Below are 18,841 nucleotides of genomic sequence, written 5' to 3'. Positions count from 1 at the left end.
GGAAGTATTAATAAGTCTACCTACTTGTTCCATTTTCCTCTTTCCGCCTCTTGGTTAAGTCCGGTGGCACTTCTCGGTCATTGTTTGAGTGATCCTAGAACCAAGAATTGTGAACTACATTGATCAAGAGTTTTTGTTTTAAAGTATTACTTTTATACAAGAAGAGAATAGCTAGTAACTAGCATTGGAGAATATCTGTGGTGCTTTCACATACTTGGTAAAATGACATGAAAGACAAGCAGAGCTGGTAGAGATTATTAGGCTGAAGATCCTTATTACTGACTACGGTGAAAATACCAGTTAAAACACTAAATAATAGACTGTCATGCAACAAACTAGTACTTTAAAAAAGGCAACAAACACACTACTGTACATGATAATGAGCTTTCCAAACTAATTTTTAAAAAATTACAAACCCTTTTCCGGTCTTTCCTGTCCTTTTCATCTTTTTTTTCTCTTTCTCTGGATCTTTCCCTCGACTTGTCCAAATCTTTCTTGTCCATTTCTCTCTCCTTACTCTTGGACAGTGGTGGAGGAGTATGATTAATGTAGAGCTGTTAAATTAAGGCAATATTACTAAAGATTATTAGTTTTCCAGTATTGGCATCATTTGCTTGATTGTTTATTTAATGAAAGACATTTGGTAGTAGACCCAAAGTCAAAACTGGTCAGCTGTCTGGATTATGAGAGGTAAAATAAAAGAGCATGGCACAAATTACGCAAAGAATTCAATTCTTGACCTTATAAAAATTATCATTTTTTTAACTCAACCAGTTCATTTCTGCCTCAACTGAGATTTTTATTAGTAAATTCACAAGCTACAGTTCCTTATATAGCTCTATTGTGAAGACCCATAACCACCATTATTACAAGAGTCCATATGTGAAAAATAGTGACTGAATTTTCTCTACTGCAAACAAACAAAAAAACACAAACCTCTACACAATCATGGAAATTTAAAATAGTTTTACCATCCACTGATAAGCAATTGATGACAGTGAGCAAAAGTATAAAATAAAACCTAGCCTTGACTTTACTAATAAGTCTTTTCTGCCTCAGTGTATACCATGCATAGATTATCCTAAATACTGTTATAATAAAGGCTGCATATTCACTACTTCTAAAAGCGCTCCAATTTCTGTCAAATAATCACAACTGATTGTAAAATTTGTCTTACTGGTTCTAAATAGCTCAGAAAGCCATATTGTCAGTTAAGGTTGATAAAACAACTCAGACTGAAAAATGATAAACCAATATTCTCTTTTACCTATTCTTTCTCCAATGAAAGGCCCATAGACAATAAAACAGCCAAAGATCAAGGATATGCTAATTCTAAATAATTAAGAGGTAACCTTACTTATGCAAGTTGTAAATATGGAAATCCATTCTAAAACAAAATATTAAGGAAATAATAAGACACCTAACCTTACGGCATTTATAACTGTGCTACAAGCTTACGTTTAACTTAAGACATTAAAAATGTTAGGCAGCAGAATACTGAATATAACTCATTACATAACTACACAATTCTAGATATAACTTGGGAATGAAAAGAACAGTGAGTCAAAAGTCAAATATTTTTACACAAAGAAATCCTTTGGTATTCAAAGGAATACATGAAAAAAGACAGCCATCAGTTTGAGAATTAAATTAACACTTGTTTTTTTAACACCACCAAATATTTTCAATTCAGTTTGCTCAGAAATACTGCCATAGCAATGCATAAGTAGATTCTTTAAAATTTCAATGTTTAAAAGTTGATGATCAACTGAAATAGACAAAATGTTTATTAATAACAAAGAGCAAGAGAATGAGAAACAACCATAAAGTGCTTGTCCAAAAGGTACTCTTGCTGGGTATATGCCCTAAATGACACTTTAATATTTTCTAATTGTGAGGTTTATTCACATCTTAAGTCAATACTATTTATGAAACTGACAAGACAAAGAAAGTAATATGTTATTACAATACTCAAAGAAGACTTATCTTAGGGAAGTATTGCTTAATTCTTCCAGTAAAAAATTTTTTTGTTTGTGATTACAAATAAGCACGTGTACACACATACATACATACACACACACACACACACACACACCCCTCCACAAGAATGAAGTTTTTAAGTGTACCTAACTTGAATTCTGTATTGCAGAGAATTGGGAATCCTAGAAATTCTTAGTTTAGAAATGTACCAATTCTATTCCTTCTTTCTACCCTTCTAAGAATAGTTCTGATCACAATACTCTTTTCCACAAAAACATACAGTCTCTCATTGAGTACGGAATAAAATGCATATTCCTTAGCTTGGGTATTCCAAGCTCTTCACAACCCTTGCACAATTCTACCCTACTATGGAGTGACCCAATGTACTCTAGGCTGCGGCTACCGCTGCTCCCTAACACCCAGTGCTTCCCAGCAGTTCTCTTCACCAGAACGGTCACTCATTTTTATCTTAATCTCTTAAACTCCTACTTTGCCTTCAAAGACAGATCGAAAGCCATCAGCACTTCAACATTCCCTCAACTCCACAAATCACTGTCCAGTGAACTCTTATTTTATATTAACCTTTTTTTTGTGGCAGGAATTCCCAATTAATTTCATGTCATTTATTTTTGTCCATAACATAGTTTACAGGATAGTAGGGGAGCTAATGTGCTTTTTCTACTTTTACACACTTCCTAGTGTCTTGTACACATAGTGAGTACTCAATACGTGTTTGATGAATAAAATTAATGATTTGTTAAACTGATCTGCATGTAGCGTTGTTGGATTTGGGTTTTTTTTAATTTACTTTTATTCCTGATACTACTGGATCCTGTTTTTTACTGGCTTTTATCCTTGACATTGAGATCATTAGATCCAAAAAAACAATTTGACTGATCTTCAAATTCTGTTTAAGAGACCACTGCCACACTGACCCTTTTAAGGATACAATATATAAAGATGGCCTCACATGTAGCTTCAGGTTTGGTTGGTTGTAAATCCTTGTTTTAAGATGATGAACAGAATTAAAAGCTGAATTTTACTGAGGTGGTTATTGCTGCCCTCTGAAACTACAGAGAAGCTTGGTTTAAAGGAGCATGCTTTTGGGCTTCTCTGGTGGCGCAGTGGTTGGGAGTCTGCCTGCCAATGCAGGGGTGATGGGTTCGTGCCCCAGTCCGGGAAGATCCCACATGCCGCAGAGCGGCTAGGCCCATGAGCCATGGCCGCTGGGCCTGTGCGTCCGGAGACTGTGCTCCGCAACGGGAGAGGCCACAACAGTGAGAGGCCCGCGTACCGCAAAAAAAAAAAAAGGAGCAAGGTGAACTGACAGAAAAGATTTGGACACTAAACTAGAATCCCACTTGAAAAGCCAAGTCCGTGTGTATTACAAAGTGAAAATAGTAACTAGTTTAGTAAAAAGGAGGATCCTAGGGGCAAAGTATAACTAAAAGGTCAAACTAGAGCAGGGAAACATTTTTATATGTATGATGACAAAGTAACCTGAAAAAATAGACACATACCTTTCAAATCCTCTAAAAAGTAAAAGCTACCACAGAAAGTTTAAATTATAGATCATTAATTTTAGAGAGCACTCAAAGTCCAGTGAAATTTTTTTTCTAAGACATTCATATGCTATTAAACTTTCTTAGACACACAAAAAATCAACATCAACTACTATGCTTTACCAAGTCCAAAGGCATAAGAGTTCATTTCGAATATTTACTGAATACCTAATCATATTGCCAGGTACCATACTAAGCACTAAGGATCTGAAAAGTGGTATGAGTTGCAATTTTTACGAGGGTATTCATATGCCATTTTCAAAATTTTCTGGTTGAATGTGGAATAAATCCATTGAATTTTAAATGCCCACAAAATCACCATCCTTTTTTTTTAAGCGGGGTGGGGGGATCACTATAATTTAAAAAATAAGACAAACACACGAAAGAAGTTAAGAACCCTTTCAACTACTATTGAAATGGGTGCTAAGAATCAAGGAACCATATTTTTTTTTGGAATTTTTGTTTTCATTGTGGTAGGAACACTTGAGGAACCTTAATTTTAGTCCAAGTTTTGGTACTAACAAGTTATATGCCACTGGGAGAAGATCAAGAACTTTAGTCTCTTATTTGTTAAAAAAGACACTGCCACCTGCCCTACCTACCTCACAGCACTGTGATGAATATGAGATGAGATAACATATGTTTATCTCATATGTTTTATTTTCAAAAGGCTTTCACAAATGTAAGGAACCATAATCTTCATCATTGCTTAGAAAATCCAGTTAACTATAACAGCAGGTTTTCAACTGCTTCAAAATATGTTTCAGGAAATAAATATTCACAAGGTAACATTGTTAACCCATGAATTTAAAATAGTCCACACAAGCCACTGATGGTTAAGACTGACATACATACACAATCCCACTCTGGTTATGAAAACCTACTATACTGGAATACATATTCAATTTAGCAAATAAAAAGTTTTACTTTAAAAGAAAGCATTCACAGTTCAACTGATTCTCTTTTGATTAATACAGTATATTCTAAAAACAATGCTATAATTTTAGGACACAGGCACATCAGCTAATCTAAACTGTTAAAAATTAGTGCTTACTTGCCCAAAAGCCACAGACATTTCATTATAAAGCTAACAGTTCTAAAAGCAGTTAGTACTGTCAACTGGCTTTGTTTCAAAATATCATTTTTTACTGGTCCACCAGTAAGGAATCATACTTAGCAGCTATAAGAGGAGGCAAAGTAGAAAATCAAAGTGAAACAGGGTACAAATTTTATAATAATAAAGACAAAATAACATGAACATTGGACAATTCAACTATAACCATGAAATGAATGAACTCTGTAATAAGATACACAAACTGCACATGATTTTTAGTAGCAGAATCCTCAAGAAAGTAGAGTAATAGGCAAGAATTAATACTGACATGTAAACACAACCATCAAGTTGAGTATTCCCCTCCAGGAGAATGATTAGTTTACATTAACCATATTTCTTGATAATATGCTACAACTACCAAAAAGGTAGCTCAGCAGAGGCGATATAAAGATTTTTATGGGTTAAGATGGGCTCAGTTTTTAGAACAGTTATGTGAATGCATCAGATATATTTTTTGGCCTTTTGGGTTATCTAAAAAAGTTAGAAAACAGCCTGACAGATTTGTTTTGAGAAATTAAATAAGCCTACTCCTCAAAAGAAACCAACAACTCCTTCCTCAAATCTTAAACTTACTTTCAGATTTTGAAGCATAAAAGGATAATGCATAACAGCAAGGAGAGATTATAGAAAGGTTGCCACATTACACACATTTTATAACAATTTCATTAAAAGGGACCATTGTCATCCATTGTTTCAGTTTGTGATAGGTATTTTTAAAGGTTATTCCACTAACTTACTGAATTTACTAGGGTGAGGGTACCTACTCAATAAATGAAGTAAAGAATTTTTCTTTGTTTTACTTAGGCATGATGATTTTAAAAGACTCAAACCTTTGCTGAAGACTCCTTGAGTTCGATGAGACTGTCCTGTAGAAAATGAATGGAGATGACAGGTGAGCTGGCATAGTTCTCAGAACCCAGAGGAACTTTGGGAAGTATGGCTGTAACCTGGAAATAAACCAGCTACTTCTTGTGAGGATAAATCTCGTGATGTCATTGTTATATGAATATCAACAGTAAAAAAGCAAAAGCAAAACTATGTAATGGAATTGTAATGTTTAAAAAAAACTAAATTATATGTACTCATTGTAATAAACAAAAATCTTTCTCTGCTCAGAACTTTAAAATAAATGTCAATGCCACATTTTTCATAACACTGCATTTAAACTACAGATAATGGTAAAAGGCTTAAGAAAGCAAAACATTTTTTCTCCACAAAAAGTTTTAAATAGTGGAGATCACTGTGGAAGAACAATATTGCCTTATATTTTCATAGTTTTTCTTTAATAGGGAGGTTTCAAATTTTCCTTTACTTGTGACTCCACCATAAATATATACACATTTTATCCTAGCCAGAAAACTCAGTGGCATTACATTAACAAGAAAACAAAATGTATTTATAAAAGAGTAATCACTTTTTTTTTTTGCAAAGTGCCTCTAACAGTGAATCTCATACCTCCCACAAAAAAAAGCACTTAAAAAAAGAAAGAAAATGAAATCAATTATGGTATTCAACCACAGTGCTCTTGATGAAGAATTAGTTAACTTACAGGTTTAAAAGTTCAACGTACTGCAAATTCAAAGATTCCATGAAATTAGATGAGTTTAGAATTAAAATTAAATATGGAGCAAGGAATGGCTACCCTGAGTCTTCAAGAAGGCTACACCCACGATTTTGTGCTGCAGTTGAATGCCTGGGGTTTCTCTTTGCTGGGTGGTAGAATTGGATGCCACATCTGCTTTTATCGTAACGCAAGGTTCAACTTGTTGGGAACCCAATGGGTATAAACAAACCTCCAAGGGAAGATACAACAGAAGCTGCATGCTCACTGAATATACACAACTACAGGAGAACTGATCACCAAGGAGACTTTAAAATGGAACTCCTTTCAAGACTCCTTCTTAGAAGGCACACATCGGTATGATGCTCATCAAGAAGCTTGATGAATTCAGAGGTATCTTGTTTATCCTGTATCATCCAGGAAGTCTTCAGTGCTATATATTCTTCAATATTTATGCCGAAAAATAGGCTTCATTCTGCTGAAAAGATTCATTTGCTTGTAGCTACCATTGCACTCCAAAAAAGACTGCGTAAAGCAGTGAGGCACTTCTGGGTAAAATTTCTCTTGCACTTTGAAACACTACAAAATTAGTGCTAGGTCCTTGAAGTTTTAATATTTTTATAAGAAAAATACTCAATAGGAAAAAAATATCAGTCCACCAATATGTAAAAAATTCATTTTCTAATGCAACATAAAACCTCCAGTGGCTCCAGTGAATACTTGGCACAAGACTTGAAGGAAGTCAGGACACGTATTCCAAACAGGTGAGCCTAACATGGACGCTGCCTTCCTCAGGCTATACTAACCTTTACTGTTGCGGAATGTGATGGAGAAGGGTAGGTATCAATTTTGCGACGTTTTTGTTCTGTTGGGATGAAAAGAAATAGTCACAATAAGGTATGTTTCCACTTTTTTCCACACACTTAAAAAAAAATCACCAACTTCTAAGGTTATCAAGTATTAGTTCCCCCTACTAAAGTCCCTAGATAACTTGCCATAATAACAAGACAAGAACCAACTTTATATTACAACAACCAAAGGTAAACAAATATAAATCAAACTTGCCCCTTTCAGGCTCTGCAATATCTGATCGGGGAACAGGTGACTTCAAGGACCCAGAAACTGGTGTTTTCTCTCCTTTAACGTTTTCCTTTAATTTCATTTCCTTTGCTATATCTCTTTCTCTGGATGGCTCCTTCTCTCTTTCCTTTTCTTGAGTCGACTTTGATTCTGCATTGGGGACAGTGGTCTTGAATTTCTCATCTTTAACTTTTTCTTCCTTCTTGAATTTTTCTTTCTCTTTGTCAGACTTAGGTGTTCTTTCCTTCGTCTCTCTTGCTTTTTCATCTTTATTTGGCCGTTCTTCCTTCGGTTTTTCTTTACCATCTTTACCACCAAGTACTCGGGCCTCTGGAGTAGTAGCTGGAGTCTTTTCTTTTTTCTCTTTTTCTTTCTCTTTCCCTTTTTCTTTGTCATTTTCTTTAACAGCTTTGCTGCTTAAGAATAAAAACATGACATTTTAAGACAAATGGTCATAAAATACATTCAATGTTATAAATCATAAAGCGTTTCTTACTGACTTCAAAAATTCTAGAACTATGAGTAGCCCTTTAAAAACTAAAGGACAACTTTAAGACAAGTAAAAAGCAAGTACTTCTTTATCCAGTAAATAATAACCAAATTCACAAATAGCGGATTAAAAAAGAATAATTAAAGTGATGTTAGGCCCTTTTTTTGTACATGTTCATAACCTTTGAGGATTACAAAGTAACAACCCAAAAACTATCCCATAAGCCAACCAAGGGTGCTACCATCAGGAACTGGATTACTTGGCTGGATGGACCACTGGTCTAAATTAGTAGGCTTCTCTCATGTTAATTATTCTTACCCAGATTGTACACAGCAAACACTCAATCCTAAAATTTTTTTTTAACTTCACCACATACATTCCCCTGCATATCCCAGCAGAGGAAACAAAGTCAGTCTCAGCATTATACAAAACGTGAGAATGGTAAGCACATCATCAAAACAGCAGTACAGACAAAATTTCTCAGTCCAACAAAAATGACTTCCATAGTATTCATCTATCACCCTCTGTCATTCATGTCTAATGAGGTTGCTTAATCATGTAAGAATTCAGAATTCTGACATACAGCACAGTGTTCCTACCTGTTAGAGCCACTATTTCCATTGCTTGAATTCCCTTTTGGTGTGGCACTAGAAGTTTTATTAACTGCTTTCACACCACACTGAGATCTCTCCCTTGATTTATCTGAAATAAAGGTAAGGTTTTATTTGACAAGCCCCTAGATGTAAATAAGCTACAATTGCACAGCAAAATGATTAGAGACTAGATAGAAAGAAACAAAGGGCTGATCACTTCTTGACAGTTACATACTCCTACTTAGGGATTAAAAAAGTAACACTAAGCCAGCATTTTACTTGTCATGTGATACAAAACATTTCAGTTTGCTGAAACAAAATGTATTACTTATAAATTTCTACAAATAAGCATACCAGTCTCCTCATTACTGCTTTCATCCGATTTAGATGCACTTCCTACTGACGATGAAGAAGGCCCACCGCCAGGCCCATTTTGTACACTGGCAATTGCATTCCTCGGAGGGGGGTCTTTGTGATGAAACTCATTTTCAGGTATCATGTATGACTTTCTACTTTTCAACTGCCCAGAGTAGCTGAAAGTCGCACAAAGTGTTTAAATATACAAATACAAGTCAAAAGGCACAAACATGGGGTTTAAAAGAATAAAATTAGCAAGTTATTCACTCTGCTACTTGATTCCAGAGAATAAAAAATATTAATTTTCAGTAAGTTCCTGAATGTCTTTATAAGAGAACCTAGATGCTTTCTTAAAAATTTCAATGTAAACTAATCCTTCAACTAAAATGCCTTTTTTCCACTATTGAAGATTTGATAACTCAACTGATGATAAAATTACATTTCCTCCAAACCAGGATATACTATATATGATTTTTGAAACTATCATCCAGTATAGACCGGAAGCTGATAATCAGAAGTGACAACTCTCACCAGCCTGTGGGAACATGATCGCATAATCTCCCATAATCTCCTGAAGTAAGGCAGAAGATAAACTTCAACACTGTAAGACATTTTAAAGTCTTCAGAATCCTTCTGTAATCTAGTCTCATAAATCACATTAAAGTATAATTGTGTTACCCCATAGCCAATGCATATAGATCTGGCCTCTTCTCTTTTTCCTCTTGGCAGATTTTATGCACTCTTCTTTCCAAAGCCTGACCCAGATTCAAAACTTTTGGGTACCAAGGAAGTATTTTTGTTAGCACAATCAAGATATTCCTGATGTGAGTATATTCGCCTGTTTCAAGGCAATGTACCGATGCCTACAACAAACATTTTAAGATCTGTTATTAAAAAAGTATAAGTATGAAGAGAAAAAACCACCTTTGAGAAATACAATTTTTTCTTACCTTGGTTAGTTTGTAATGCCATTTATGTACAACGTGTCGAAAATTTTCATAGTCTAATTGATCAGCTTTATTTCCACCATCAAAACCAGTTGCCCGTAATATAGTAAGAAATCCTGGATAATTTCCACATTCCTAAGGGCAAAAAATAGGCTGTCACTTTTAAAGAAAAATTCTGTCCTCCAAAATAGTAGAAGCTGAAACTTAAGTAGACTAGATTAATGATTCCATGTGAAAATATAATGTGTATTTTCAATGATAGGTAGTTTTCACAGAAAGATCCACCTTATTCAATGACATTAATTTGAAATGTCAGTTTGAGATAGGATAAAAATATAGCATGTTTTTTAATAATGAACGAATTGTGCTTAAATTTTAAACATTGTTGTACAACTGAATCTTAAACTCAGCTTCCCTTTTAAAACTGAACCCAGAGCTTACTGGAAGCAGTCATTATATACATGGTAAATGGGTAAAATGTAAGAGTATTTGTCATACCTTTTCATATGTGGCTCTATCACTGTGCCACCTGGTCACAGTCTCTAACATGCAGCAAAGGAATCTCCCATATCGACTAGCTTCATTTTCAGTACAGCTTGCGACTGTGTAAATTATATCAGAGAAAACCTACAGAAAACAATGTGTGAAAAATAAAAACAAATCAAGGTCAAAATTAGTTCAAAATATTAAAAGATCATGTAATAGCAAATCATAATAAACTAAACAGGTAAGTTTAGTCAAAATGCATCTTCCCCTTTTATATTCACAATTCCAGAGACCTTTAAAGATTCTGGCTTTTGTGAGGAAATAGCACATTCATAAAGCAACAATAACAACAACAACAACAAAAAAAAAACCACTTTTATAAAGAAAGCGGATTTACAATGAGGGAAGAAAAAAACTATCATTATTATTACAACGTAACTTATTTAACAAAGACTTAGCCATAGATATTACTGGGGTTAAGGGGACAGTAAGCAGAGGCGAGGCTGATAGAAACTAGAAACAGGCAGCTGAGAGGCTGTAACATACGTCATGTTTTTAGACCACAAAATGCAGCAACTTATTATTATGAAAAAAGCCAGATGCAAAAATCTGTGAATGTGACCACATTGAAAAGCATCCCTGCTTTTATATATGTGCAAAAGTGTAAGCTTTTTCATTGCTTCTTGAGGGGGTGAAGGTTAAAAATGGAGAAGAGAGTTCTGCCTATTATGACAAACATATAAACCCAAATGTTGAGTTAATGGATTAACTAGGGGTGCTTATTATATATCAGGCACTACTCAAAGTGCTTTTGTGTATAGTGACTCATTTATTCCTCATAACAATCTTATGAAGCAGGTACTATTATCCCGTTTTACAGATAGAAAACTGAGGCACAGAGAGGTTAAAAAAAACTTGCCAAAGATCATATAGCTAGAAAGTAGCAGAGCTAGGATTCAAGTTCAGGCACTTGGCTCTTGAGTTCATGCTTTTAACCACACACACAATAATACCTCTATAGATTATATATAATGTTTAGCTATCTTTGTGTGAGACTTTTTTTTAAAGGTTGCAATAAAAAGAACTTACTCGATCATAGCAAAGAAGTGTGGAAAAATTTGGAGTTTTCTGTTGATGTACCAATTCAACAAAACGAGCACAGTAAACAGCATCAATTGCTGAAAAAATACATCGAGGAAATATACACAGCTGTAGAAATTTTGTGATGGTCTCATTTTTGGTAGATTCTAAAAATAAGGGAAGAATATATTAAGTGGTAAACTTCTTCCTCAAGTGCCTCAAGGCCACTAAACATGACAACATAAACTTTAGTGTAGAGAATGATATAAAACCACAAACTATTTATAGTTTGTAACCAAAAGGTCATGCCTGGGATAAGACTTTCATTTTCACTCTGTGGACATTTTTCTACCTATAATTTCTCCAGAGATAAGATTTTATACAGAAAAGTTGAATGATAAGCTGCCAATATTGTAGTTTTAAGTTAATTAATTTCACCAGCAAATTAAATCTGTTCCTTCAGTGAACATGTGAAGTCGACTCTGCGTTAATGAATAACCAAAGAATGGGATAGTGAACACTGAGTTGAAATACAAACATAATATACTTCAATACCTCCAAAGTTATAAAAGTTTGCTTTTTTAATGTAGCAGTGGCAGAAATGTAACAATTCCAACAACTTACTTGCTAAAAGCCAATTGTCCTTTTCCAGTTTCAGTCTCTGTAGCACTCGCTGTACATGTTCCATCTGCTTCTTTTCTTCTTCAAGAAGCTTGTCCTGAAGGGCAGTACATCGCTCCTTCTCTTTTTTCTTTTTATTTGGAGGCTACAAAGTATAAGTTGGATACTTTTCTAACTACAGGCACATTACCTCTCCTTCTTTTAATTAAAAAATTTGAGGAGATAAATGCTGATATCTTATACTAATTACTTCAACAGGGATGTTTAGGAGTCCACTTGGATGTGCTTTGACCTCCATTCAACAAATCCAAGACAAAGTCAGTCTTCGTACACTATCAAAACAGGATACCTTCTCAACACTGGTACTTTTACTCTGAGGCATGGAATCATCTTTGATCCTTCCTTCTCTGTTCCAATATTCTAACTGCTTACAAGTCTTTTGCATTCCTACTACCTCCACCATAGTCTATGCTCTCAGTACTTCATAATGAATTACCCAAAAAGCCACCTAGTTGGTCTCCCGCCTAATGCCAGTCCCTTGCCCTATCAAACGTATCCTTCATATCACCGTCACAAGCAATCTGCCTAAAGTACCATTTTTACCATTATCACTTCCCCACTGAGGAATCTAAAATAGCTCTCAATTTTATCAAGCCTTCCTTTTTTTTTTAAGTGCATTTTTAAAAACTAATTATTTATTTGGCTGCGCCGGGTCTTAGTTGAGGCACGTGGGATCTTCGTTGCAGCACACGGGATCTTCTTTTAGTTGCAGCATGTGGACTTTTAGTTGCGGCATGCGTGCAGGATCTAGTTCCCCAACCAGGGATCAAACCCCGGCCTCCTATATTTGGAGCGCGGAGTCTTAACCACTGGACCCCCAGGGAAGTCCCTCAAGCCTTCCTTTCTAACTTTCATCGCTCTACATCACCTGGCCCCAACCTAACCTTTCAAATTTATCACTAAGCCCAATCGCCACAGTAAAAGTGGTCTCTTTAAACCTCAGACTACTTCATACCTTTGCTGAAGCTTTACAGTCACCAATTTGCCTCCATATTTCCAAACTTAACCTATCTTCAAGGTCTATCCAGTTCAAGACTCACCTCTTCAATAAAGCTTTCTCCTAAAGGATTCTCCTTTGGGGAATTCCTATTGCTCTTGCAATTGGAGTTAAGTAGATCATTTTAAGTTGCTAACACAGCCCTCAAATACCTTTTGATTGGTCATAACCTCCACGTACTCACCAAGCCCCTGCCCCACCCATGGAGAGGATAACCTCTAAATCCACTTAGAAAAACATTATGTGTAACAACAAGATAGGAACCTGAGCTAATACAATTCCAAAGTATGGATAATGTTGAATTAATACCATGAAGTTATTGTACTTGAGCTACTAGACCAAAAACCTACCATTTCCTGATTGTCATCAATTGCTTTCATCTGGACTTTAAGTTTATTGACTTCCCGTTCATAGCTGGTATGTGGAACTGCAAGGTCATACATTGTCAATGACCAGAATGTGGCATAGAATTGAGGGCTGATGTCGTCCCAGACTTTGGAAACATGTAAGGAAACCACTGCTTCATGGACAGGAGCCATCACCATTTCACATGATGTAATGTACTTGTGAACTTTATGTTGCTGTTTATTTCCCTTCTCTGATTTTTTAAGTTCATCATACTTTGACTGGAGATAAAAAGTAAAAACACACACATACAATATAATTTATAGCACTGATTTTCATAGTATAAAAACCTAGGTTCCCTTTTCAAGAATCAGAAGATGACCAATCAAAACTGTTGCAGGAATTCTAATTTCTTACCAACAACATTTCTTTTAAGATAAATCATCCCTGGAAGCTGTTTCAATATTTAGCCCTGTGTGCTTACTATGAGCTTTTCCAAAGATTCTTATTGCATCTGACCTGTTGAGTAAGTGAATAGGGTATGTGGGCCCCCTGTCCATTTCCCCCACCCTACTCTCTCTTGCTGTTGCATGAAGGATTGAACATGCAGGGTTTCCACTCCTGCTTTTGAGATATTCAAGGGAACCAAGTAGAGGGTCTTAACACTAGTAAAGAGGCAGAATGGAACTAGTAACAGCCAACCAAAACAGAATGTTTTATCGCTACATGTAGCCCCTATCATCTGTTACGATTTGTCAATTAAGAAGCTGGATCAACACAAAGAAAGGTTATGAGAACGTTACCATAAGACCGCTAAGTAGGGGGACCAACTGTCCAGGTTTTCCAGTGATTGAGGGGTTTCCCAGGATGCAAGACTGTAGTGCTAAAACCGGGAAAGTCTCAGGCAAACCAGGACCAACTGGTAACCCTATTGCTAAGCTAAATTATGATTTTCTCTGAATGGCTATGGTATACTGGAGTTTAAAGCATGTGGGAACTGACTTAAACCACAGCTTTTTTTGGCCTGATTGGTTTATCCTAATTTGGGGGAGAGTCAGAGGAAGGCCATACCCTTAATTGTATGAGAAAAAGAATCTGTTAGTACAATGGGAGGGACTACATATTAGTTCATAGAATGTGTGTCAAACATAAAAAAGAAAACAATACAAAGTGGAGTTGTTGCTATTATCTCATGTCCTTCAGTCTCTTTGAGACGAAAGAGCTCTCACCCAGAAAACTGTCTGGGTTAGGCATCATCCCTGAAGATGAACCTAAGAGGAGATCTAAAACTAGCTTCTTCTTTATGCTAGAAAGCACTTAAATCATTTACAGTTTGTGCTAAACATGGAGCCCAGAACTAGAAGGTCTGAAGTCAAAGGTCCCACTTCCAGTTCTGCATCGTGATAGGCAAAAAGAGTCTTGGCTCCTACAGTCCAGCTGCCGTCCCTCCTGAGCGCTCCATACCCCAGGCTCACTGGATTGAAGGCATGCCAAGTACTCTTTGTTCCACAGGGTATCTCAAACAGGCTCTGAGAATCATACAATTACTTTAGAAGTGGGAAAAATTATCTCCTGTCTTCCCCATTTTAGAGAGCATGCTGGTAACTACTGAGGCCACATAGGTGGCAAAGCTATAAATATAAAGAACATTACTTAGGAGAGAGGTCCAATTACACCAGAGACCTGAGAGAATAGCAGCTGGGATAAGAAAGGCTTTTAAATTTTTGAGGGTGGGTCCTATTGAAGGCAACTAATATGAATCTATGTGAACAGAAAGACAGCTGTTGAGGTTCTAACAAAACACAGAATAAAACAGTGATGAAACTACCTAAATAAGATAGCTTATCTACCTGATTTGGTCATATTCAGAATATGAACTAGGGGAAAAGCCTTTCTTTTAGACCAGTGCTGCAAGGTGGCTCTCAGCAATTAAAACTGAAAATTAGGTTATAGGTATGACAGTGTTATAGAATAGCCCCAGTCTCCCTAATCCTTTGGTTCTGAATCTGTGACTTCTATTTCCAGGCACCCCCCTCATTCCTATCTAGTTGAAAAAAAAGCTTGATCAGAAAAGACAGCTATACTGCATATTTGCCTAGGACAAATATTTCCTTGCCTAAAGTCAGTTTAACCCTTCTTCAAGCTCACATCTTCAGTCAAGTAGATAAGTATAACAGCTCTACAAAGTCATCTGGGGAACTAGACCTACGGAATAGAACTGATACCCACTGTTACTGTACTTTTTTTTGTTGTTTTTGGCCGTGCCATGCAGCATGTGGTATCTTAGTTCCTCAACCAGGGATCGAACCCATGCCCCCTGCAGTGGAAGTGCAGAGTCCTAACCACTGGACCGCCAGGGAATTCCCCGCTGTACTTCTAATTACTGTTCAAAAAGCTCTTGGCCTAACAATGTTATTCCCATGAGAGCCTGCCAATAGTCAATTTATGGAAGGGACCTAGCAGCCCTCTAATACTCATACTCTCTCATCAAAGGTTCTTCAAGAGGGGCTTTCACCCAAGAGGCAAAAGTAAGGATCCCTAGGAAAGCCTGGATGCCCAATCCAGTGTAACCAAGGTTGCCGAGGAATTCCCTTTCCAGAGGGTGGCATGTGGCCTACCCCTGATTTGGTTGTATAGCCACCTCTGTATAGTTCTCTGTTTTTCTCCTCAAACTTGAAAGGAAAATGACATTTCTTTGTTTAGATATTTTTATCTCTTAAATGACAAAGACACAATATTTTACACAGGCTACGGAAAAAGTAGCTGTTGGTATGAATGACCTGCTCCATTTTCTGACCTGGAAAAGTTCAGCCAACCTCAGGCAACCAGGTGTTCCTGTTTGCTAGGGTTCAATAGCGCTGATTAGTGTGTCACTTCTCAGTATAGCACAGGGCAGGTCAGAATTTCTGAGATGAAGCAATTCTCCCACCTCAGTCCTTCAAGAAATCAGGTCCCCTGTTGTATAGCTGAGACTGATCTACTGTGGGGTGGGGCGACAACACAAAACATAACTACACAAAGAGAGCATAACAATTTTCTGGATTGAGAGAGTCTAAAGGAGAAGAAGAAGCCCAATCCTACTCCCTTATTCCCTTTTTCCCTCTAGAGAGTACAGCACAGTATTACAAGTGATAATTGAATCAATTAACATTTAGTTAGTTGTTAGAGGGTAAGTGTGAGACTGTAGCAGTTGATATGTAAACACTAACAGCTGATGGTTGATTAAATGATCAATTAGATCCCAAATTTCTCAGCACCTTTTCCCCCACTCTACTACACAGCCCTGTATCCCCACTGGGAACAAGAAGGGAGCCTACTTAAAGATAAGGGAACAAGATCTTCCTCAAAATCTGTAGTGAAAGCCTTGCATAGCATAGACTTAAAAAACAACAACAGATAAACAGAAGGGCCAGAATCTAAGCCTACAGAAAAATGAAGAATATGCTTGGGCTCCAGTCAGAGTGGGGAAGTACCACAGTTTCCAAACAGAGTACTGACCATGGCCCTGAGGGAAAAGGAAAAGTAAATTCCTATTAGAGGTAACTGGTTTAAAGGGAAGAGTCCAGGTGGCAGATAGAGAAAAGGAAGGAGGGCTGTCTTCTCTTCCCCCACAACCTTACTTGAATTTCAATACAGTCACTAACAGGATACCCTGCTTGGGAGGGCTCGCTCTAGTTTGCTTTTTGTTGTTGTTTGTTGTCAGTTGTTTCATTTAGGTGGAGAGAAATAAAACAAGAGCCATGAATATACCTTTCCTAGAAGTTACACAACAGAGAGTGCAAGAGTATTTAGAATGTTTGGGGGTGGTTAAGTCTGTCAGTCTTTATTTCTTTCAAGGCAGTACATGTAATAGCAAGTCAACTGTCTGACAGTGATACTGTCACTGAGGAAACAGGATTCTCTGTATTCAAGAGGAGTGTTTCTCAGAATGACGTACCACATTCGCCTGCATCAGAATCATCTAGTGCTTGTTAAAAAAACAAAAACAAAACAAAAATCCCCAGGTACCATTCAAATTACTAAATTAGAATTTATGGACATGGGGTTGAGTTTTTAAGATGCTTCCTTGGTGATTCTCTAATAATTCCCTGATGAGCTGCACTAATCTTGGAGAACTATAGTTCTAGAGGGCCCATAAGACATCAACTTGGACAACTGGTGGTGTAGTAACAATAAAATTATAGAACTAGTAAGACTTACTTTTTAAAGGGGATATTTTCATTGCCCACTGCACAGAGCTGAGTATTAACAAAAGAGCAACTCTCTCTATCTATGTCAAATTAAAATGCATTTACAAATAAAACAGTTAAGTAGTAATGTGGAATCATTCCTGAATGGCAGCAAAGATACTTATACTTACCGAAATATGGTGTGCATACATTGGCCTAGACAGGAAAAATGCTGCATCATGGGGTGTGTGAAATTCATTACAGAGCACATCAATTGAAGGCACTCGCTTTATATAATCTTCTGTGCTTAGATTAGATGCTAAAAACCCACCAAACTGTACCAGGGTATCATGACACTAAATTTAAAAAATAAGACAAAAAACACAAATGTGCTACCATTTTACTAAACCAACATAACATTTTCCAAAATGACTAAGATATATTTTAACAATATTTTGATTAACAATTAAGAATTCAAATTTTACTACTTGAAAGAACTTTGGAGACAATCTACAAACTTAATCATATATCATACTACAAAAAAGATACCCAAGTCCTGAAAAGTTGACTAATCTAAGACTTTAATAGTCAACCAAGGTCTCAAGTTCCAAGCTATTGTTCACCACCTTTAGTAGCAGAATATATTTATCTAAATCACATAGAACAATTTTATGTATATGCAAGTCAATTTTCTTGGCCCTTAAAAGTCGAAAACTTTATAAAATATGATGTTTTTTATTTCCTTGTAATATAGTTGGTGACAGTTAAACACATCTTGTAGGCCAACCATAGGTTTTGGTGCTTAATATTTTTAAATATATTTTATAAATGAAGATCATATCTACTTTGTTGTGGCTGAAATTCCAGATTTCCAGAGATCAGAAAAGATGAGAGCAAACAACTTGACGTTATCTACTTAACTGAAAACATTATACGTATTATTATATCCCCTAGATCCATCTCTTAAATATCATAATTTGCAAAGAGTCCCAATTTCCAGAATGTCTATTATATATATAATTACATATTATATATTGTATATAATATATATCATATGATATATATATGATGTGCAAAATGACATTTTTCAAATTGTATCACATTCTATATTTTCCACTATCAAGATTTAAAAACCCACAGAAACACAAAGGCCACTTTAACTTGCCTGATCATAGAGCTTTCCCACGAGTTTCAAATGTTTCTCTCCACCTTCCTGAAAGATTACCCCATTCCTCTGCTGAGCCATAAGCAAACAGAGAGGAAGAGCAAGGTCATGGTCTAATAGTGCATCCTTTAATCTCTGGGAGGATTTTTTAGTGTTTCTTATCTGGCCAAAGTAACCACCCTGCAAAAGAGAAGACATAACTTTACCAGTGTACCAGTACATAAAACATGCCAT

At 36.2% G+C, this 18,841-nt stretch overlaps 1 protein-coding gene across 2 annotated transcripts in view; it reads right to left on the bottom strand.

Annotated features, from left to right (window-relative positions):
• Window positions 1-18,841, bottom strand: part of THOC2 (THO complex subunit 2) — a 103,320-nt gene that overhangs the window by 10,735 nt on the left and 73,744 nt on the right. The window contains exons 21-35 of one of the 2 annotated variants that reach the window (XM_060137394.1): window positions 18,608-18,787; window positions 17,634-17,798; window positions 13,279-13,554; window positions 11,875-12,016; window positions 11,260-11,417; window positions 10,183-10,311; window positions 9,688-9,819; window positions 9,416-9,600; window positions 8,735-8,913; window positions 8,387-8,489; window positions 7,283-7,713; window positions 7,024-7,082; window positions 5,487-5,603; window positions 417-554; window positions 25-94 (exon numbers count right to left, since the gene is read on the bottom strand). In XM_060137394.1, the coding sequence (XP_059993377.1) occupies window positions 25-94; window positions 417-554; window positions 5,487-5,603; window positions 7,024-7,082; window positions 7,283-7,713; window positions 8,387-8,489; window positions 8,735-8,913; window positions 9,416-9,600; window positions 9,688-9,819; window positions 10,183-10,311; window positions 11,260-11,417; window positions 11,875-12,016; window positions 13,279-13,554; window positions 17,634-17,798; window positions 18,608-18,787 (2,464 nt within the window). The remainder of the gene's footprint in view (window positions 1-24; window positions 95-416; window positions 555-5,486; window positions 5,604-7,023; window positions 7,083-7,282; window positions 7,714-8,386; window positions 8,490-8,734; window positions 8,914-9,415; window positions 9,601-9,687; window positions 9,820-10,182; window positions 10,312-11,259; window positions 11,418-11,874; window positions 12,017-13,278; window positions 13,555-17,633; window positions 17,799-18,607; window positions 18,788-18,841) is intronic. The other variant, XM_060137395.1, reaches the window with a different exon arrangement.

This window comes from Lagenorhynchus albirostris, chromosome X (genome assembly GCF_949774975.1).
Source record: "Lagenorhynchus albirostris chromosome X, mLagAlb1.1, whole genome shotgun sequence".
Lineage (NCBI taxonomy): Eukaryota > Metazoa > Chordata > Mammalia > Artiodactyla > Delphinidae > Lagenorhynchus > Lagenorhynchus albirostris.
Note: the sequence above shows the minus strand (reverse complement) of the source record. Positions and strands in the feature narration are given on the sequence as shown.